The 24,269-nt window shown below is 45.0% G+C and overlaps 1 protein-coding gene across 1 annotated transcript in view; it reads right to left on the bottom strand.

Annotated features, from left to right (window-relative positions):
- Positions 1-575: 575 nt before the first annotated feature.
- Positions 576-24,269, bottom strand: part of WDR11 (WD repeat domain 11) — a 251,037-nt gene continuing 227,343 nt past the window's right edge. Inside the window, exons 25-29 of the mRNA XM_063961836.1 lie at positions 17,425-17,590; positions 16,892-16,989; positions 16,063-16,208; positions 10,310-10,389; positions 576-3,105 (exon numbers count right to left, since the gene is read on the bottom strand). Of these exons, the coding sequence (XP_063817906.1) occupies positions 2,951-3,105; positions 10,310-10,389; positions 16,063-16,208; positions 16,892-16,989; positions 17,425-17,590 (645 nt within the window). The 3' untranslated portion in view covers positions 576-2,950. The remainder of the gene's footprint in view (positions 3,106-10,309; positions 10,390-16,062; positions 16,209-16,891; positions 16,990-17,424; positions 17,591-24,269) is intronic.

Raw genomic sequence — 24,269 nt, 5'->3', positions numbered from 1 at the left:
GTTTCAAACAACTTTTGCTATATGGACCAAGTGGTTATCTGCCGACTAATTCTACTGTACTGTATGTTTCTATTATGTTAGATGAGCTAAAAGACATTATAATCCACAAGTTCTCCCCGCAGTTGGTTCCTGAGCCAGCAGATGGCACTGATGTATACGTAGATTTTCATACATTTGGCTGCTCTATTCCCAACACAACAGCATCCTGTAGATAAGAATTGTAAAGTAAATATCAGGCTTTATGATAACGCTATAAGGACCATTCCATTTATTGTCCATTACGCCATGTTTTCCGACTGACCACCTGCTGTTAGGCTCTTTTATTGTAGGCGGTACAAATGATAAATTCAATTAAATATTATATTACAATATAGGCTTTTTAAGACAGAAATAATTTTAATTACGCCTTCATATTTGTAAAGAATCCTTGGACTTAAGGCTCCTAACGACTCTGTTCTCATCTTATTTACATATTAACCTGTTTTAAAATAAAGAAGTTTTATCATTTAACATAAACCATGGCATTACTTTTATAAATTGACTCTGCATTTAATAAATATGGACAAATCACAGAATAACTTCAGTATTTCAGGTCTTTAATACATCAACTTAAACCAAAATCAAAGATCAGTCATGGAATGCGTCAAGTCCTTAATGGTGGTCCAAACAAGAATAGTGTTCTGTAGTTCTTCTCCATTTGTACCGCTTTGCATGCATTTACAATTTGCAACAATTCTTGTTAATCATATGCTAGTTTTAATCATTAAATCATTACTTTCTATAGAGTAGTTTATATAAGCGATTTTATTTAAAATTAGAATTTTTTTTCCAAAGGACTGAGATGTCAAAACATTTGCTGCATTAGTGGTTAAAGTATTGAAATAAAAGGACGGTCCCCCAATGAGCATAAAACGCAGCATTTGTATTAAAGCACATAAAATGCATGCCAAAATGTGCTAATAACGTAGGAGTGTGAAAAACACATCATTTTGCATCTCTTTCCTTATTATTTTCTCAGTGGCAGTTTTATTTTATTTTTTATTAAAATTAATATTTAGGAGGATCAAAGAGTTTTAGAAAGGATATAAAAAAATAAACAAACCAGTCCGGTGTCCCCCACAAGCCATGGTCAGCATTCCAGGAACACTAATGAGTTTCCATAGTTTCCAGTAACACATCATTTGAAAAACATGCCGTCACCATCACTCTCATTTATGGTATAGTGTGGGCACCAATCGAATGGCCTCCATCTGATTCTATAATAGGAGGCACTAATTAGGGTGAGGGGTTCTCTGAAGGTGGAGAACCCCTTGTAAATGATTTACCATGCTTAAAGCATCCATACGCAAACAAGGCTCAAAGTATCATAAAAGATATATTAACTCAGATAAAACATTTTCAGAAATACTATAGACTCACCAAAACAAAAATACAAACTGAATTCCACAATATAGATATGAGACAATTTAGTAGTTACAGATTAACAGATGCAATTTTGGAAGTAACTATGCACAGTAATTAGTGATCATCACTTCAGCATTCATTGGAAACACAAACGATATGATATGAAACAAAATAACCCGTTATTGTAAGTGCACACATAGCTGTATAGATCCAGAGCAACGCTATAGGGGCAAGGTAAGTCCAGATTTACAGACATTTGTTTTCATCAGTATGATGTTACTGGACAGAGCCCATTGGTAACATTAATAATGCATAATAGACTTGCGGCACAGTGATAGTAACTCACCCCCATGACCCCAATACAGGTATGCAAGCTACGTTACAGAGGTTCTCTTAGTCGTGGGACAGAAGTTCCATCCACAGCAGACACAAAAATATTGCAGGTTTGTGTTTGCTATGAAAACTAAACATGTCACTGGCAAAACAGCCACATCCATTATCAATGTTACCTGACTGTAATCCCACTGCATATTGTTATTACTTAAGGAATGATCTGTAGTAGATTGTCAGCAGAAAGAACAGCTACTCTAGTGAGCAGACGTACAAAACCAGTGGTCCTTTGCTTAATACTACCACATAGGGAAGATTGCACCAGCATTACAACTCTGATAATCTTTTCTTGGGGAACCTCTGTGGACACACTAAACAGCCATTAAAAAGATTCCTACCCTGCGTGGTGTGCTTATAGACAGTCATTCTTGTGCATTCCATCTTCTCTCTAACCTCACCTCCAGGCAACTCCACTGCAGTCATTATAATAATGCCCTGTCTATTTAGAGAAGAACCTGGTTTATTTATACATACAATTAGCTGCTGCATGTTTAAATTAATGTTCCCCTGTTACTCTAAGTGAAAAAGAACTGTACAAAAACAGTTACTTGCCATTGAGTAATGTGCGTGAGGAGAGAGGACACCAACTGGTGACCCCGTGGTTTTCATCATTACAAAGTTTAGTCTTTCCAGTTCATGTGTCACCAATGAGGTGTGCACCAGGACCGGTTATATACTCATTAAAAGATGGAGAAGACACGGTGCAGGGATCAAATGAAATGGTAACAGGATACATTCTAAATACTGGTTTTGTAATCCTTGTACAGTTCCTAGCCCAATATACTGACATATGTACAGAATAGCTCGGTGGTTATAACTCCGTAGCAGGACACAGCAGCACAAAACAGCATGGAGAAATTGACAGAAGCCCTGAATGTCCATCTGCCTCTACCTTAAACTATGTCAGCTCTAGCTGGGAATCATGTGATATTGGAACGTTGGTCATTGCAGTGTTAGGTCCTTGGTCATCTCTACAGATATCATAAGAAGCTGCATGTCCAATGTGGGAGGGACACGAGTAGTAGAAATGTATTAAACACAACATGCTGTTGGAGCCATCATTCCACACGGTCTTCTGTCACGGACCACATCATGTTCTTCATTTACCAGTGCAAATAGTATTATGTTCCTTTAGCAGAGGCTGTGCACGGCACATTTAGTTCTCTTTCTCTGCCTTATGGCTTTCAAGCTCAGACAATAACTCTGTACCGGCATCTCCTCCCTTTCGGCCAAATCGTAGAGCTCCTTGGGTGAATCCTATAGCCCGCAGGCTACGTGCATAGTCTGCAAAGACTGTACAGATCAGTTTATGTGAGGAGAGGTTAAGGAAAAGCATATCTGTAAAAGGGCATGCATCCGCTGTATAGTGAGCAGTGACATATTAAACTGTATAACTGTTCTTTATTACTCAGTCACTGACAAGGGCATTAAATGGGCTCTTGTGTGATGCGAGTGCTTAGCTTGGACCGATCCAGTTTATAATACAGATATGTCCACCATCATCCTCGCAACTGTGAGCCATTTGCCACGATTATTGTGCAAGTTCAGGGATGCATGAGAATAGTCGCACCCGTGACCCATAGATAATACATTGGGAATTTCACAAGCAACTATATGTGAGCGGATGCGAATAGTCACTTGTGTGATGCGTGCACACATGTAAACACAAGATGAGGGAGGACCCATCTGTACGTCCATACAGATTAGAATGTGTTTCTGTTACCAAGTCTATGGGGGTGATTCTGAGATGATCGCAGCAGGACCTTTGTTAGCAGTTTGGGCAAAACCATGTGCACTGCAGGGGAGGCAGATATAACATTTGCAGAAAGAGTTAGATTTGGGTGGGTTATTTTGTTTCTGTGCAGGGTAAATACTGGCTGCTTTATTCTTACACGGCAATTTAGATTGCGGATTGAACACACCCCACCCAAATCTAACTCTCTCTGCACATGTTATATCTGCCACCCCTGCAGTGCACATGGTTTTGCCCAACTGCTAACAAAGTTCCAGCTGCGATCAACTCGGAATTACCCCCAATGTGTGGCTAACATTACTGAAGGACCTTCACAAATGATTCTTATAGAAATATCTGGCCATAAGACTCCCGGATAGGGCTGGAACTGATTACCGGGGCCCAACCTCGTCTGGTGGCTGTACCTGTAATTACCATGTGAATGCAGTCACAATGTAGCATAGTAACTGCAATCACCAACTACACAGAGCCAGGAACTAACATTGTACCTTATAGACCAACTACCCAGAGCCAGGAACTAGCGTTGTACCTTACACACCAACTACCCAGAGCCAGGAACTAGAATTGTACCTTATACACCAACTACCCAGAGCCAGGAACTAGCGTTGTACCTTATACACCAACTACCCAGAGCCAGGAACTAGCGTTGAACCTTATACACCAACTACCCAGAGCCAGGAACTAGCGTTGTACCTTATACACCAACTACCCAGTGCCAGGAACTAGCGTTGAACCTTATACACCAACTACCCAGAGCCAGGAACTAGCGTTGTACCTTATACACCAACTACCCAGAGCCAGGAACTAGCATTGTACCTTATACACCAACTACCCAGAGCCAGGAACTAGCATTGTACCTTATACACCAACTACCCAGAGCCAGGAACTAGCATTGTACCTTATACACCAACTACCCAGAGCCAGGAACTAGCATTGTACCTTATACACCAACTACCCAGAGCCAGGAACTAGCATTGTACCTTTTACACAAACTACCCAGAGCCAGGAACTAGCATTGTACCTTATACACCAACTACCCAGAGCCAGGAACTAGCATTGTAGCTTATACACCAACTAGCCAGAGCCAGGAACTAGCATTGTACCTTATACACCAACTACCCAGAGACAGGAACTAGCGTTGTACCTTATACACTAACTACCCAGAGCCAGGAACTAGCATTGTACCTTATACACCAACTACCCAGAGCCAGGAACTAGCATTGTACCTTATACACCAACTACCCAGAGCCAGGAACTAGCATTGTACCTTATACACCAACTACCCAGAGCCAGGAACTAGCATTGTACCTTATACACCAACTACCCAGAGCCAGGAACTAGCATTGTACCTTATACACCAACTACCCAGAGCCAGGAACTAGCATTGTACCTTATACACCAACTACCCAGAGCCAGGAACTAGCATTGTACCTTATACACCAACTACCCAGAGCCAGGAACTAGCGTTGTACCTTATACACCAACTACCCAGAGCCAGGAACTAGCGTTGTACCTTATACACCAACTACCCAGAGCCAGGAACTAGCGTTGTACCTTATACACTAACTACCCAGAGCCAGGAACTAGCGTTGTACCTTATACACCAACTACCCAGAGCCAGGAACTAGCATTGTACCTTATACACCAACTACCCAGAGCCAGGAACTAGCATTGTACCTTATACACCAACTACCCAGAGCCAGGAACTAGCGTTGTACCTTATACACTAACTACCCAGAGCCAGGAACTAGCGTTGTACCTTATACACCAACTACCCAGAGCCAGGAACTAGCATTGTACCTTATACACCAACTACCCAGAGCCAGGAACTAGCGTTGTACCTTATACACCAACTACCCAGAGCCAGGAACTAGCATTGTACCTTATACACCAACTACCCAGAGCCAGGAACTAGCATTGTACCTTATACACCAACTACCCAGAGTCAGGAACTAGCGTTGTACCTTATATACTAACTACCCAAAGCCAGGAACTAGCGTTGTACCTTATACACCAACTACCCAGAGCCAGGAACTAGCGTTGTACCTTATACACTAACTACCCAGAGCCAGGAACTAGCGTTGTACCTTATACACCAACTACCCAGAGCCAGGAACTAGCATTGTACCTTATACACCAACTACCCAGAGCCAGGAACTAGCATTGTACCTTATACACCAACTACCCAGAGCCAGGATCTAGTGTTGTACCTTATATACTAACTACCCAGAGCCAGGAACTAGCGTTGTACCTTATACACCAACTACCCAGAGCCAGGAACTAGCGTTGTACCTTATACACTAACTACCCAGAGCCAGGAACTAGCGTTGTACCTTATACACCAACTACCCAGAGCCAGGAACTAGCATTGTACCTTATACACCAACTACCCAGAGCCAGGAACTAGCATTGTACCTTATACACCAACTACCCAGAGTCAGGAACTAGCGTTGTACCTTATATACTAACTACCCAAAGCCAGGAACTAGCGTCGTACCTTATACACCAACTACCCAGAGCCAGGAACTAGCGTTGTACCTTATACACTAACTACCCAGAGCCAGGAACTAGCATTGTACCTTATACACCAACTACCCAGAGTCAGGAACTAGCGTTGTACCTTATATACTAACTACCCAAAGCCAGGAACTAGCATTGTACCTTATACACCAACTACCCAGAGTCAGGAACTAGCGTTGTACCTTATATACTAACTACCCAAAGCCAGGAACTAGCGTTGTACCTTATACACCAACTACCCAGAGCCAGGAACTAGCATTGTACCTTATACACCAACAACCCAGAGTCAGGAACTAGCGTTGTACCTTATATACTAACTACCCAAAGCCAGGAACTAGCGTTGTACCTTATACACCAACTACCCAGAGCCAGGAACTAGCGTTGTACCTTATACACTAACTACCCAGAGCCAGGAACTAGCGTTGTACCTTATACACCAACTACCCAGAGCCAGGAACTAGCATTGTACCTTATACACCAACTACCCAGAGCCAGGAACTAGCATTGTACCTTATACACCAACTACCCAGAGCCAGGATCTAGTGTTGTACCTTATATACTAACTACCCAGAGCCAGGAACTAGCGTTGTACCTTATACACCAACTACCCAGAGCCAGGAACTAGCGTTGTACCTTATACACTAACTACCCAGAGCCAGGAACTAGCGTTGTACCTTATACACCAACTACCCAGAGCCAGGAACTAGCATTGTACCTTATACACCAACTACCCAGAAACTAGCATTGTACCTTATACACCAACTACCCAGAGTCAGGAACTAGCGTTGTACCTTATATACTAACTACCCAAAGCCAGGAACTAGCGTCGTACCTTATACACCAACTACCCAGAGCCAGGAACTAGCGTTGTACCTTATACACTAACTACCCAGAGCCAGGAACTAGCATTGTACCTTATACACCAACTACCCAGAGTCAGGAACTAGCGTTGTACCTTATATACTAACTACCCAAAGCCAGGAACTAGCATTGTACCTTATACACCAACTACCCAGAGTCAGGAACTAGCGTTGTACCTTATATACTAACTACCCAAAGCCAGGAACTAGCGTTGTACCTTATACACCAACTACCCAGAGCCAGGAACTAGCATTGTACCTTATACACCAACTACCCAGAGCCAGGAACTAGCGTTGTACCTTATACACCAACTACCCAGAGCCAGGAACTAGCGTTGTACCTTATACACCAACTACCCAGAGCCAGGAACTAGCGTTGTACCTTATACACTAACTACCCAGAGCCAGGAACTAGCGTTGTACCTTATACACCAACTACCCAGAGCCAGGAACTAGCATTGTACCTTATACACCAACTACCCAGAGCCAGGAACTAGCATTGTACCTTATACACCAACTACCCAGAGCCAGGAACTAGCGTTGTACCTTATACACTAACTACCCAGAGCCAGGAACTAGCGTTGTACCTTATACACCAACTACCCAGAGCCAGGAACTAGCGTTGTACCTTATACACCAACTACCCAGAGCCAGGAACTAGCGTTGTACCTTATACACCAACTACCCAGAGCCAGGAACTAGCATTGTACCTTATACACCAACTACCCAGAGCCAGGAACTAGCATTGTACCTTATACACCAACTACCCAGAGCCAGGAACTAGCGTTGTACCTTATACACCAACTACCCAGAGCCAGGAACTAGCATTGTACCTTATACACCAACTACCCAGAGCCAGGAACTAGCGTTGTACCTTATACACCAACTACCCAGAGCCAGGAACTAGCATTGTACCTTATACACCAACTACCCAGAGCCAGGAACTAGCATTGTACCTTATACACCAACTACCCAGAGTCAGGAACTAGCGTTGTACCTTATATACTAACTACCCAAAGCCAGGAACTAGCGTTGTACCTTATACACCAACTACCCAGAGCCAGGAACTAGCGTTGTACCTTATACACTAACTACCCAGAGCCAGGAACTAGCGTTGTACCTTATACACCAACTACCCAGAGCCAGGAACTAGCATTGTACCTTATACACCAACTACCCAGAGCCAGGAACTAGTATTGTACCTTATACACCAACTACCCAGAGCCAGGATCTAGTGTTGTACCTTATATACTAACTACCCAGAGCCAGGAACTAGCGTTGTACCTTATACACCAACTACCCAGAGCCAGGAACTAGCGTTGTACCTTATACACTAACTACCCAGAGCCAGGAACTAGCATTGTAGCTTATACACCAACTACCCACAGCCAGGAACAAGCGTTGTATCTTATACACCAAATACCCAGAGCCAGGAACTAGCGTTGTACCTTATACACTAACTACCCAGAGCCAGGAACTAGCATTGTAGCTTATACACCAACTACCCAGAGCCAGGAACTAGCGTTCTACCTTACACACCAACTACCCAGTGCCAGGAACTAGCGTTGAACCTTATACACCAACTACCCAGAGCAAGGAACTAGCGTTCTACCTTATACACTAACTACCCAGAGCCAGGGACTAGCATTCTACCTTATACACCAACTACCCAGAGCCAGTAACTAGCATTGTAGCTTATACACCAACTACCCAGCGCCAGGAACTAGCATTGTAGCTTATACCCCAACTACCAGAGCCAGGAACTAGCGTTCTACCTTATACACTAACTACCCAGAGCCAGGAACTAGCGCTGAACCTTATACACTAACTACCCAGAGCCAGAAACTAGCATTGTACCTTATACACTAACTACCCAGAGCCAGGAACTAGGGCTGAACCTTATACACCAACTACCCAGAGCAAGGAACTAGCATTGTACCTTTTAAACCAACTACCCAGCGCCAGGAACTAGCGTTGTACCTTATAAACCAATTATACAGAGCCAGTAACTAGTGTTGTACCTTCTACACCAACTACCCAGAGCCAGGAACTAGTGTTGTACCTTCTACACCAACTGCCTGGAGCACAGATTAGCACAGTGGCTGTATCCGTGATCACTTCTCTCCACCAGCAGGTACAAGTGGTTATTTCACTTTCTCACAGAACAAGTGTATCCCCCACCTCTGAGATTATAAACTCATTAGGAGAGCAACAGTTTTACCTTCTGTTTCATGTTAATGTAGGTTATTCGTCTGTACCTAGATCCCCTTATCCTCAGCAGAAGTACACAGGAGGCACCATACCAGGACAGAAGGTGCCACAATTGCCCACAAGTCAGCAGAGCAAGATTTAATGCGCTCATATAGGGCCACCAAACTGTTCATTGTCCTCTTGTAGTGTAACTTGCAGTGTATGCTCAGTGAGAATTTATCCAAAGAAATGCAATAATTCTTTGTGTGGAATTAAATTGTTTGAAAAGTCAGTTCCTGTCTATTAGCTAGGAAAACACAGACACCCAGCTGACTTTTCAAACAATTGAATACCCCCCTTTATGTACAATTACCATCCTGAAAAATGCTGCTGAAAAGATGCATCCCGATAGCATAACACTGCCACAATGATCCTATACTGTGGGTATGCAGTTGTGTGAAGCATGGTAGAACTAGATGGCATTACAGTGCCATCACCAACCTTCATTGCAATAACAGTGAATTAGAATTAGCCTGAGAGCATGGCCTCTATTGGCCAGTGCTGGTGGTAAATGTAGCATTTCCCAAAAAGCTGTATACGAGTTATCAAATTTAAATGTGGGGAAAATTAAATTAGCAGCTTGGTTGCCATGCACCATTCTGGAACATCAAGCAAAATGGCATTATTTTTCATTGTACCTCATTGAGATATACAAAAACATTATAAATACTGAGCAGTTGTAATGTGCACAACCAACAAACTTAACTGAATCGCCCAGTTTGACGCGTAGCACATGAAAATAAGAAACTTTAGCACGAGTGATGGTAATTTGTATAACTCTACCTTCTGGACAGTGCTCTATAGTGAAGTATGATTGTGGCAGCTGGGGAACATACAGCAGTAGTGGTGCAGGCCACATACAGTAGGAATTAAGCTGTATTTCAGTAATTAGCTAGGGCAGGATAGGTTGTCAGAGTGCTCAACGGCTACTGTTGAACTACTACGTCTAATCAGTATCTGTAGTGTCTCAACGTCCCCAATTCCAAAGAGAGTACTTAAAGACTGAGCAGAATACTAATACATAATTTGGATGTAATGTTCCCCTAACACAGTGAGCAGCAATTCAGTCCTGTAAATAAGGGGCTGCCGTAAGCTGTATCCACATTACCTCTAGTAGCAGATAAAAGGATATTGGTCTCATCGCTCATTTCAATTGCTGAGCACTGCAGGCAGGCTTCCAAAAACAATGCAGCGCGATCAAAACATCTCATGCTGGAAAACAGCAGAAAAAAATATCACACCAAATAATAAGAATTTACTTACCGATAATTCTATTTCTCGGAGTCCGTAGTGGATGCTGGGGTTCCTGAAAGGACCATGGGGAATAGCGGCTCCGCAGGAGACAGGGCACAAAAAGTAAAGCTTTAGGATCAGGTGGTGTGCACTGGCTCCTCCCCCTATGACCCTCCTCCAAGCCTCAGTTAGGATACTGTGCCCGGACGAGCGTACACAATAAGGAAGGATTTTGAATCCCGGGTAAGACTCATACCAGCCACACCAATCACACTGTACAACCTGTGATCTGAACCCAGTTAACAGTATGATAACAGCGGAGCCTCTGAAAAGATGGCTCACAACAATAATAACCCGATTTTTGTAACTATGTACAAGTAATGCAGATAATCCGCACTTGGGATGGGCGCCCAGCATCCACTACGGACTCCGAGAAATAGAATTATCGGTAAGTAAATTCTTATTTTCTCTATCGTCCTAGTGGATGCTGGGGTTCCTGAAAGGACCATGGGGATTATACCAAAGCTCCCAAACGGGCGGGAGAGTGCGGATGACTGCAGCACCGAATGAGAGAACTCCAGGTCCTCCTTAGCCAGGGTATCAAATTTGTAGGATTTTACAAACGTGTTTGCCCCTGACTAAATAGCCGCTCGGCAAAGTTGTAAAGCCGAGACCCCTCGGGCAGCCGCCCAAGATGAGCCCACCTTCCTTGTGGAATGGGCATTTACATATTTTGGCTGTGGCAGGCCTGCCACAGAATGTGCAAGCTGAATTGTATTACACATCCAACTAGCAATAGTCTGCTTAGAAGCAAGAGCACCCAGTTTGTTGGGTGCATACAGGATAACAGCAAGTCAGTTTTCCTGACTCCAGCCGTCCTGGAACCTATACTTTCAGGGCCCTGACAACATCCAGCAACTTGGAGTCCTCCAAGTCCCTAGTAGGCGCAAGGCACCACAATAAGCTGGTTCAGGTGAAACACTGACACCACCTTAGGGAGAGAACTGGGGACGAGTCCGCAGCTCTGCCCTGTCCGAATGGACAAACAGATATGGGCTTTTTTGAGAAAAAACCCACCAATTTGACACTCGCCTGGCCCAGGCCAGGGCCAAGAGCATGGTCACTTTTCATGTGAGATGCTTCAAATCCACAGATTTGACTGGTTTTAAACCAATGTGATTTGAGGAATCCCAGAACTACGTTGAGATCCCACAGTGCCACTGGAGGCACAAAAGGGGGTTGTATATGCAATACTCCCTTGACAAACTTCTGGACTTCAGGAACTGAAGCCAATTCTTTCTGGAAGAAAATCGACAGGGCCGAAATTTGAACCTTAATGGGCCCCAATTTGAGGCCCATAGACACTCCTGTTTGCAGGAAATGCAGGAATCGACCGAGTTGAAATTTCTTCGTGGGGCCTTCCTGGCCTCACACCACGCAACATATTTTCGCCACATGTGGTGATAATGTTGTGCGGTCACCTCCTTCCTGGCTTTGACCAGGGTAGGAATGACCTCTTCCGGAATGCCTTTTTCCCTTAGGATCCGGCGTTCCACCGCCATGCCGTCAAACGCAGCTGCGGTAAGTCTTGGAACAGACATGGTACTTGCTGAAGCAAGTCCCTTCTTAGCGGCAGAGGCCATAAGTCCTCTGTGAGCATCTCTTGAAGTTCCGGGTACCAAGTCCTTCTTGGCCAATCCGGAGCCATGAGTATAGTTCTTACTCCTCTACGTCTTATAATTCTCAGTACCTTAGGTATGAGAAGCAGAGGAGGGAACACATACACCGACTGGTACACCCACGGTGTTACCAGAACGTCCACAGCTATTGCCTGAGGGTCTCTTGACCTGGCGCAATACCTGTCCCGTTTTTTGTTCAGACGGGACGCCATCATGTCCACCTTTGGTATTTCCCAACGGTTCACAATCATGTGGAAAAACTTCCCGATGAAGTTTCCACTCTCCCGGGTGGAGGTCGTGCCTGCTGAGGAAGTCTGCTTCCCAGTTTCCACTCCCGGAGTGAAACACTGCTGACAGTGCTATCACATGATTTTCCGCCCAGCGAAAAGTCCTTGCAGTTTTTGCCATTGCCCTCCTGCTTCTTGTGCCGCCCTGTCTGTTTACGTGGGCGACTGCCGTGATGTTTTTCCCACTGGATCAATACCGGCTGACCTTGAAGCAGAGGTCTTGCTAAGCTTAGAGCATTATAAATTTACCCTTAGCTCCAGTATATTTATGTGGAGAAAAGTCTCCAGACTTGATCACACTCCCTGGAAATTTTTTCCTTGTGTGACTGCTCCCCAGCCTCTCGGGCTGGCCTCCGTGGTCACCAGCATCCAATCCTGAATGCCGAATCTGCGGCCCTCTAGAAGATGAGCACTCTGTAACCACCACAGGAGAGACACCCTTGTCCTTGGATATAGGGTTATCCGCTGATGCATCTGAAGATGCGATCCGGACCATTTGTCCAGCAGATCCCACTGAAAAGTTCTTGCGTGAAATCTGCCGAATGGAATTGCTTCGTAGGAAGCCACCATTTTTACCAGGACCCTTGTGCAATGATGCACTGACACTTTTCCTGGTTTTAGGAGGTTCTTGACTAGCTCGGATAACTCCCTGGCTTTCTCTTTTCCGGGAGAAACACCTTTTTCTGGACTGTGTCCAGAATCATCCCTAGGCACAGCAGACGTGTCGTCAGGATCAGCTGCGATTTTGGAATATTTAGAATCCATCCGTGCTGTTGTAGCAGTATCCGAGATAGTGCTACTCCGACCTCCAACTGTTCCCTGGACTTTGCCCTTATCAGGAGATCGTCCAAGTAAGGGGTAATTAAGACGCCTTTTCTTCGAAGAAGAATCATCATTTCGGCCATTACCTTGGTAAAGACCCGGGGTGCCGTGGACAATCCAAACGGCAGCGTCTGAAACTGACAGTGACAGTTCTATACCACGAACCTGAGGTACCCTTAGTGAGAAGGGCAAATTTGGGACATGGAGGTAAGCATCCCTGATGTCCCGGGACACTATATAGTCCTCTTCTTCCTGGTTCGTTATCACTGCTCTGAGTGACTCCATCTTGATTTGAACCTTTGTAAGTGTTCAAATTTTTTTAGATTTAGAATAGGTCTCACCTAGCCTTCTGGCTTCAGTACCACAATATAGTGTGGAATAATACCCCTTTCCTTGTTGTAGGAGGGGTAATTTGATTATCACCTGCTGGGAATACAGCTTGTGAATTTTTTCCCATACTGCCTCCTTGTCGGAGGGATACCTTGGGTAAAGCAGACTTCAGGAGCCTGCGAGGGGGAAACGTTTCGACATTCCAATCTGTACCCCTGGGATACTACTTGTAGGATCCAGGGGTCCTGTACGGTCCCAGCGTCATGCTGAGAGCTTGGCAGAAGCGGTGGAAGGCTTCTGTTCCTGGGAATGGGCTGCCTGCTGCAGTCTTCTTCCCTTTCCTCTATCCCTGGGCAAATATATGACTCTTATAGGGACGAAAGGACTGAGGCTGAAAAGACGGTGTCTTTTTCTGCTGAGATGTGACTTGGGGTAAAAAAGGTGGATTTTCCAGCTGTTGCCGTGGCCACCAGGTCCGATGGACCGACCCCAAATAACTCCTCCCCTTTATACGGCAATACTTCCATGTGCCGTTTGGAATCTGCATCACCTGACCACTGTCGTGTCCATAAACATCTTCTGGCAGATATGGACATCGCACTTACTCTTGATGCCAGAGTGCAAATATCCCTCTGTGCATCTCGCATATATAGAAATGCATCCTTTAAATGCTCTATAGTCAATAAAATACTGTCCCTGTCAAGGGTATCAATATTTTTAGTCAGGGAATCCGACCAAGCCACCCCAGCTCTGCACATCCAGGCTGAGGCGATCGCTGGTCGCAGTATAACACCAGTATGTGTGTATATACTTTTATATGATATTTTCCAGCCTCCTGTCAGCTGGCTCCTTGAGGACGGCCCTATCTATAGACGGTACCGCCACTTGTTTTGATAAGCGTGTGAGCGCCTTATCCACCCTAAGGGGTGTTTCCCAACGCGCCCTAACTTCTGGCGGGAAAGGGTATACCGCCAATAATTTTCTATCGGGGGGAACCCACGCATCATCACACACTTCATTTAATTTATCTGATTCAGGAAAAACTACAGGTAGTTTTTTCACATCCCACATAATACCCTCTTTTGTGGTACTTGTAGTATCAGAAATATGTAACACCTCCTTCATTGCCCTTAACGTGTGGCCCTAATAAGGAATACGTTTGTTTATTCACCGTCGACACTGGATTCAGTGTCCGTGTCTGTGTCGACCGACTAAGGTAAACGGGCGTTTTAAAACCCCTGACGGTGTTTTTGAGACGTCTGGACCGGTACTAATTGTTTGTCGGCCGTCTCATGTCGTCAACCGACCTTGCAGCGTGTTGACATTATCACGTAATTCCCTAAATAAGCCATCCATTCCGGTGTCGACTCCCTAGAGAGTGACATCACCATTACAGGCAATTGCTCCGCCTCCTCACCAACATCGTCCTCATACATGTCGACACACACGTACCGACACACAGCACACACACAGGGAATGCTCTGATAGAGGACAGGACCCACTAGCCCTTTGGAGAGACAGAGGGAGAGTTTGCCAGCACACACCAAAAAACGCTATAATTATATAGGGACAACCTTATATAAGTGTTTTCCCTTATAGCATCTTTTTATATATTTCTAACGCCAAATTAGTGCCCCCCCTCTCTGTTTTAACCCTGTTTCTGTAGTGCAGTGCAGGGGAGAGCCTGGGAGCCTTCCCTCCAGCCTTTCTGTGAGGGAAAATGGCGCTGTGTGCTGAGGAGATAGGCCCCGCCCCTTTTTCGGCGGGCTCGTCTCCCGCTCTTCAACGGATTCTGGCAGGGGTTAAATATCTCCATATAGCCCCCGGAGGCTATATGTGAGGTATTTTTTGCCAAAAAATAGGTTTACATTGCCTCCCAGGGCGCCCCCTCCCAGCGCCCTGCACCCTCAGTGACTGCCGTGTGAAGTGTGCTGAGAGCAATGGCGCACAGCTGCAGTGCTGTGCGCTACCTTAAGAAGACTGAGGAGTCTTCTGCCGCCGATTCTGGACCTTCTTCTCTTTTCAGCATCTGCAAGGGGGCCGGCGGCGAGGCTCCGGTGACCATCCAGGCTGTACCTGTGATCGTCCCTCTGGAGCTAATGTCCAGTAGCCAAAGAAGCCAATCCATCCTGCACGCAGGTGAGTTCACTTCTTCTCCCCTAAGTCCCTCGTTGCAGTGATCCTGTTGCCAGCAGGACTCACTGTAAAATAAAAAACCTAAGCTAAACTTTTCTAAGCAGCTCTTTAGGAGAGCCACCTAGATTGCACCCTTCTCGGCCGGGCACAAAAATCTAACTAACTGAGGCTTGGAGGAGGGTCATAGGGGGAGGAGCCAGTGCACACCACCTGATCCTAAAGCTTTACTTTTTGTGCCCTGTCTCCTGCGGAGCCGCTATTCCCCATGGTCCTTTCAGGAACCCCAGCATCCACTAGGACGATAGAGAAATAAAGATGCTGGCTCTTGTAGTTCAACAACAGCTGGAAAGCCACTTTACATATTACAGGTTATATTACTTCAAGAGTAAATGCGTTACCTGTGCAACATCTCAATCACTTTCCTGAAGCAGCCCAGAGACAGGAGAACAAGCGTTGCTTTGTATTTCTGGTTGACGTGTGGGGAACAGAGATGGTCAACCCAACGTTTCATCACCTCAGCGCATTCCTCTGGGTTCAGTCGCACCTGATAGAGAATAAGAGGTCAGGTCTAATTTATTATGGTGATGTTTTTTGTAAATATAGGAGAAGCCATCATTACTTTACATTAATGCAAAGCTCCTCTTGTATACACACAGGTGATCCGCATAAATTTGTCTATAAGCGGATGTTTCCAATTGTTAATTTGTGTACAGAATATCCACCTGAAACCCATCCAAGGGCCAGATTCAGAGATGTATACAAACCCGATAGTTTACGTACATCTCCGATGTTTTCAGATCAGCACATGTGCAGATCTCTGCCTGCGACAACAGCCACAGTGTCCCTTTAGATGCAGCAGCCATCTGAGGGCAGGGAAGGGGTGGTGATGCCCATGGCCAGTGTTCCATAAAACAGGGGTGTGTCAGCCTCATTTTCTGGGCGCGCCGAGGTCAGTGTTGCGTCCTATGATGCAGCTTCACTGGTCCTGGCTGCATGAAAACAGACTACAGAGTAACCAGACTGATCTGACGCTGGGTCTTTGGATGCAGCAGTGGATCAGAGAAGCCGTCAGGAGAGGTCTATTTACGGCATTAGCATTTTTTAGCTTAGCCATAGGTACAAAGACGCAGCCCTTGTGCTATTGCAGTGTATTGAAGTGTTTCATTTTCTGCACTTCCGTCTTCTCATTACATGCGACCGCCTTGTGATTGGATGCGCTATACTAACCTTAGCAAGCCAGGCGGCGTGGTTCCACTCATTGTATGTCTGCAGGTAACGGCAGGCATCTCCAGCTTTGTCTATCAGGCAAAGTAGCTGCACCCCCTCTGCGAAGGGTAAAGCGTCAAGTGAAGATAATTGCTGGAAATAATCATAGGTCCTACTCCACTCACACTGAAGACTTTACTAAAGAACATCTGCACAATAATGTATTAATATAGGTGGTTTCCTAATAGCATCGCTAATAACAGTACAAGGACCAACTGCTCTGCAACACCAATTAATTACACAATGACTGAAAGCCATTGGGTAATTGATTGATAGCTCATGGTTGACAAAGATTGTGGTGCAGTCCTTGTCTGCCAGTATGCCCTATATCGAATATTGTTATTAGAAGCAATCATGTTGCTATGGAGCCTATCACTTTGCTTGAGAACTGAAACCCATAGTTAGATTCCAGGCATCCTAATTTGTCATATATCGCTAACAGTAAGAGTAAGTAAAAGGTAAACAAATCACCAGGATGACAGCTGGGAATTTACCTGCTAGTTTTCCATTGGCTATCATGTTGGTTGCCACCAATTTGATGGTGCTCTGAGAGGGTCCAGAGGAAGTGACTGTGGTCACCAAACAGGCCTTCAAGGAATCACAGTAATACTGTGGGTTGTCAGCGCTGGTCTCTAGAAGTAGCTGTACCGCTCGGTCTGTCTGTAGAAGATACATAAATTCATTGCCAAATAAAAGTCAGCATTTTGAAAAGAGTAAAAAGCTAAACACACGTGTGAATACAGCAGTGATAAAAGAGTCCTCTATAGTATTGCAGTTCACCAATACCTGTTGCTGCAATTGGCCTGATGATCCATCTTCCAAGAGAACTTGGATGCCATAATAAACCAGAAATAATCTGCACTTTTGGCCCCTGGACCTTACCCTGGATTTTGTCCAATTTGGCCATCCATTGTGTGGTAATATTTTAGACAGCGATCTTGATGCTCAGGTAATTAAGGAAGTAGGAGGTTGGATAGAAAAACCAATCTGATTTTAAAGACATAGGGCCTAATTCAAGGTTGATTGCAAAATAAAATTTTCCTCTAATGGGCAACATAACAAACATAATTCAAATATAGGTATTGCTTCGTTTGGCCGCGGGCGCCCACCTTTCAGCGCACAGCCCCTGGAGGTGGCAAGCTGAAATGTGCGAAACGTCTGCAGTTTGGGTGCCCAAACAGCACTTTTCGCATGGCGCCCAGAGCTTAGTCAGGTTTATGTAACTAAACCCAGCACCGCAGGGGGCACGATTAGAGCGAGAGAAAAAAAACACATTTGAACATTGCACCCCAATTTCCCATCACTTTAGATGGGAGATAGGGTGCGAAAAAGAAAGGAATTGCCCCCATAGGCTCTTTCCGACATCAACATCACCTCTATGTTGACAACACACAAATCTGTCGTTCTTCCCTTCTCATCTCATGTTGCCCGTCAACATTCTGCCGTTCTTCCTCTCTTATCTCCAGACCCTCCAACATGACCCGCCCCACTAGGTACAAAATACTCTATTCCAGGACTTCCCTTTTAATTTATCATTTCCATCACCTGTGTTGAACTAGTTAAATGATAAGAAAGCCGTTTCTTCACAGGTGATGGCAATCATAAATTAAGAGGGAAGTCCAGAAACAGAGCATTTTGTACCTAGTGGGGCGGGTCATGTTGGAGGGTATGTATCTCATGTGCCTCCCTGCCATCTTCACCTAAATATCACAACTCTATCTAACGCTCCATGTGGTAAAACCGCAGCTCATCCTCTCCCCCCTCCTAATGTTACAAGCCCTCTCATAGTGTACAACAGGCCTGGCCAACCTGTGGCTCTTCAGCTGTTGTGAAACTACAAGTCCCAGCATGCCCTGGCACAGTTTTGCTATTAGGGATTGCTAAAACTGGTGCAGGGCATGCTAGGATGTGTAGTTTCACAACAGCTGGAGAGCCACAGGTTGGCCAGGCCTGGTGTACAATATCTCCCTTGTTTACAAAGTACGTGGGCTTGCGGTCTTCCTCAACTCTGTCCTCAGCTTCTTGCCACACATCGAGTCCCTTGCATTAACTTGTTGCTTCCTAATCTGAAACATTACCAGAGTAAACTCCTTTGCAAACTCCTAATCATTCTGGCCTTCTCTACAATCTGTCCTAAATGCTGTGATGTGAAAGATCACACACCTGTCTCTAAGTTTTATGGAACACCCTGCCCTCCCTGAAAACATGTTCTCCTTACAGTCAACCTCTCAATATAGCTATAGCCTAGTCTTCCCCACCATACCAGTCCTTCTGCATGTTCTACTAGCTCCAGTTTCTGCCAACTCCTATCCCATTAGCTCCTACTACTTCTGCATTGCCTTCTACCTCTATGGTTTCCCTGAAGTGTCTCCACTCTCCTTCTAATCCAGACTGTAACCTCTCACAAGCAGGGACATCTCCTTTGACAACATTGCCTGTACATTGCACAACAGCTCCATTTAAAAGGTGCTATTTGTGAAATTATTAAGGGAGCGCTTGATAATGTGTTTTATGTTAAAAACGTAATACCTGGAAAAAAAAAAAAAGCGTTGTTAAAACAAAAATGTTTACAGCTCTTTTGAATGGTGTATTTAAAATACAGTCTGTCAATAATATAGAGGTGAGGGTTCCGCTGTTAATTGCCGGTGGTGTGTGGCCGGACTCTGGTGACTGTCAAAGGATCCTTGACAATAGGCTGCAATAGCCTGAAATACGTTGGACGCATTGAGTACCGGACTTGCGAGTGAACAGTGACGTCATCATACCGCGCCTGACAGACTACGAGCGGACCAGAGGCATGGAGAAGAAGCAGACGTGCATCAAAGGTAGGAAGTGGTAGGGACAGCATATATAGCATGTGCCAGAACAGTCACCAGAGTGCGGCCACACACCAATGGCAATCAACAATGGAACCCTCACCTTTATATCATTGACGGAACCCTCACCTATATATCATTGACGGAACCCTCACCTATATATCATTAACGTACTCTATTTTAAATACACCATTCAAAAGAGCGTTAAACATTTTTGCACTTGTCCTCTGTTATTATGCAATTGTATTTTATATGATGTGTATATCTAATTGCCTGGTATAGCAAGGTTTTGGGACACTTAAATAAATTATGATTCATTTAGCTAACATCACAGTGTTTTAATCATCAAGACAGCACTTTCACACTTCCTGGCAGTGAACATTACATAAGACAAGGTTTCCTTGCTTCCCCTGCTGAAATGTACTTGTTAGCTAAAAGGGACGTGATGCGGAGGAGGGTATGCGTAAATACACAGTTTATCCGCACATTTAACACTTACACAGAAGCGCATAGAGGGCCAGATGTACTAAGCCTTGATAAGAGACAAAGTGGAGGGAGATTGGCTGGTACTTTATCACTCTCCTCTTTATCACTTTTCAAGCTTAGTACATCTTCTCCAGAGTGACACCTACTGAGATATATGGGTCCGCAGTTACATAAGCACTTAAGTATGACGTTACTATTACTGTGTATACTACGCACAAATTGATAACAGAATCAAAAACTCATGCTAACACACACATGAAATGCTTTAACTTGCACTTTTCAGTTTATGATTGTACATTTATTACCATTCATTTAAATAGTGCACACATATTCCACAGCACTTTGCAGAGATTATCTGGAATTTCACATCAGTCTCTGCCCCAGGTCGAATTTACAACCTGTGTTGCCCTACCACATATACAACACCAATACACACAGGGTTGGAAAAAACCCCAGTTTTTTGTCTTAAAAAAAACACCCGCTTTTTTTTAACCATATTTTTTTGTTTAAACTATTTTTTTTTTTTTGCATTAATGTTTTAATGAAGAAAAAAATGGAATCATGCATTAGAAACCTTCATTAACCATGTTTTAGTGCTTTCTAACATTAATAATGTTATTAGGCTTTGATTTAATTTATTTTATATATTTCAATAAAACCATTTTTTTACTGCTAATTACTCCTATTACATCTGAATATATGTAGATAGACTAAACATTTAGTAAATACATACAAGTACACTCACAGATAGATGAAATTGCAAATAAGAACAACAAGTTAATGTTAAGCATTAGTCTTACTTATTATAATTAAATAAATCTGAATAGTAATACAAAATGCAAAAGCACTTTTCAGACACACACACACACACACACACACACACACACACACACACACACACACACACACACACACACATACACAGGAGGAGTTAGGCACAAGCACTGGGCATGTTACTGGCATTAAAACATTTTGAATACATTTTTTCTTTTTCTATTAGTATAATAGGCTTTCTTTTAATAAATCACGGCGCCGTGCCTGTACTAACAGCATAATAAAAAAAATAAGATTTTACTCACCGGTAAATCTATTTCTCGTAGTCCGTAGTGGATGCTGGGAACTCCGAAAGGACCATGGGGAATAGCGGCTCCGCAGGAGACTGGGCACAACTAAAGAAAGCTTTTAGGTCACCTGGTGTGCACTGGCTCCTCCCACTATGACCCTCCTCCAAGCCTCAGTTAGGACACTGTGCCCGGAAGAGCTGACACAATAAGGAAGGATTTTGAATCCCGGGTAAGACTCCTACCAGCCACACCAATCACACCGTATAACTCGTGATACTATACCCAGTTTAACAGTATGAAAACAACTGAGCCTCTCAACAGATGGCTCAACAATAACCCTTTAGTTAACAATAACTATGTACAAGTATTGCAGACAATCCGCACTTGGGATGGGCGCCCAGCATCCACTACGGACTACGAGAAATAGATTTACCGGTGAGTAAAATCTTATTTTCTCTGACGTCCTAGTGGATGCTGAGAACTCCGAAAGGACCATGGGGATTATACCAAAGCTCCCAAACGGGCGGGAGAGTGCGGATGACTCTGCAGCACCGAATGAGAGAACTCAAGGTCCTCCTCAGCCAGGGTATCAAATTTGTAGAATTTTGCAAACGTGTTTGCCCCTGACCAAGTAGCAGCTCGGCAAAGTTGTAAAGCCGAGACCCCTCGGGCAGCCGCCCAAGATGAGCCCACCTTCCTTGTGGAATGGGCTTTTACTGATTTAGGATGCGGCAGTCCTGCCGCAGAATGCGCCAGCTGAATTGTGCTACAAATCCAGCGAGCAATAGTCTGCTTAGAAGCAGGAGCACCCAGTTTGTTGGGTGCATACAGGATAAATAGCGAGTCAGTTTTCCTGACTCTAGCCGTCCTGGAAACATAAATTTTCAAGGCCCTGACTACGTCCAGTAACTTGGAATCCTCCAAGTCCCTAGTAGCCGCAGGCACCACAATAGGTTGGTTCAAGTGAAAAGCTGATACCACCTTAGGGAGAAACTGAGGACGAGTCCTCAATTCCGCCCTATCCATATGGAAAATCAGATAAGGGCTTTTACATGACAAAGCTGCCAATTCTGACACACGCCTGGCTGAAGCCAAGGCCAATAACATGACCACTTTCCACGTGAGATATTTTAGATCCACGGTTTTAAGTGGCTCAAACCAATGTGATTTTAAGAAACTCAACACCACGTTGAGATCCCAAGGTGCCACTGGAGGCACAAACGGGGGCTGAATATGCAGCACTCCTTTCACAAACGTCTGAACTTCAGGTAGTGAAGCTAGTTCTTTCTGGAAGAAAATCGACAGAGCCGAGATCTGTACCTTAATGGAGCCCAATTTCAGGCCCATAGTCACTCCTGCTTGTAGGAAATGCAGAAATCGACCTAGTTGAAATTCCTCTGTTGGGGCCTTTTTGGCCTCACACCAAGCCACATATTTCCGCCATATGCGGTGATAATGCTTTGCAGTTACATCTTTCCTGGCTTTAATCAGCGTAGGAATGACTTCCTCCGGAATGCCCTTTTCCTTCAGGATCCGGCGTTCAACCGCCATGCCGTCAAACGCAGCCGCGGTAAGTCTTGGAACAGACAGGGCCCCTGCTGCAGCAGGTCCTGTCTGAGCGGCAGAGGCCATGTGTCCTCTGAGATCATCTCTTGAAGTTCCGGGTACCACGCTCGTCTTGGCCAATCCGGAACCACGAGTATTGTTCTTACTCCTCGTTTTCTTATTATTCTCAGTACCCTTGGTATGAGAGGCAGAGGAGGGAACACATAAACTGACTGGTACACCCACGGTGTCACTAGAGCGTCCACAGCTATCGCCTGAGGGTCCCTTGACCTGGCGCAATATCTCTCTAGTTTTTTGTTTAGGCGGGACGCCATCATGTCCACCTGTGGCCGTTCCCATCGATTTACAATCAGCGTGAAGATTTCTGGATGAAGTCCCCACTCTCCCGGGTGGAGGTCGTGCCTGCTGAGAAAGTCTGCTTCCCAGTTGTCCACTCCCGGAATAAACACTGCTGACAGTGCTAGTACGTGATTTTCCGCCCATCGGAGAATCCTTGTGGCTTCTGCCATTGCCATCCTGCTTCTTGTGCCGCCCTGTAGATTTACATGGGCGACTGCCGTGATGTTGTCTGACTGGATCAGTACCGGCTGGTGTAGAAGCAGGGATTTTGCCTGACTTAGGGCATTGTAAATGGCCCTTAGTTCCAGAATATTTATGTGTAGGGAAGTCTCCTGACTCGACCATAGTCCTTGGAAGTTTCTTCCCTGTGTGACTGCCCCCCAGCCTCGAAGGCTGTTCTCCGTGGTCACCAGGACCCAGTCCTGTATGCCGAATCTGCGGCCCTCTAGAAGATGAGCACTCTGCAGCCACCACAGCAGAGACACCCTGGTTCTTGGAGACAGGGTTATTAGGCGATGCATCTGAAGATGCGATCCGGACCATTGGTCCAACAGGTCCCACTGAAAGATTCTGGCATGGAACCTGCCGAAAGGAATTGCTTCGTAAGAAGCCACCATCTTTTCCAGGACCCGTGTGCAGTGATGCACCGATACCTGTTTTGGTTTCAGGAGGTCTCTGACTAGAGATGACAGCTCCTTGGCTTTCTCCTCCGGGAGAAACACTTTTTTCTGGACTGTATCCAGAATCATACCCAGGAACAGTAGACGTGTCGTCGGAACCAGCTGTGATTTTGGAATATTCAGAATCCAACCGTGCTGGTGTAGCACCTCCTGAGATAGTGCTACTCCCACCAACAACTGCTCCTTGGACCTCGCCTTTATTAGGAGATCGTCCAAGTACGGGATAATTAAAACTCCCTTTCTTCGAAGGAGTATCATCATTTCCGCCATTACCTTGGTAAACACCCTCGGTGCCGTGGAGAGTCCAAACGGCAGCGTCTGGAATTGGTAATGGCAATCCTGTACCACAAATCTGAGGTACTCCTGGTGAGGATAGTAAATGGGGACA

The sequence above is a fragment of the Pseudophryne corroboree genome, chromosome 3 (assembly GCF_028390025.1).
Source record: "Pseudophryne corroboree isolate aPseCor3 chromosome 3, aPseCor3.hap2, whole genome shotgun sequence".
NCBI classification, from domain to species: domain Eukaryota; kingdom Metazoa; phylum Chordata; class Amphibia; order Anura; family Myobatrachidae; genus Pseudophryne; species Pseudophryne corroboree.
Note: the sequence above shows the minus strand (reverse complement) of the source record. Positions and strands in the feature narration are given on the sequence as shown.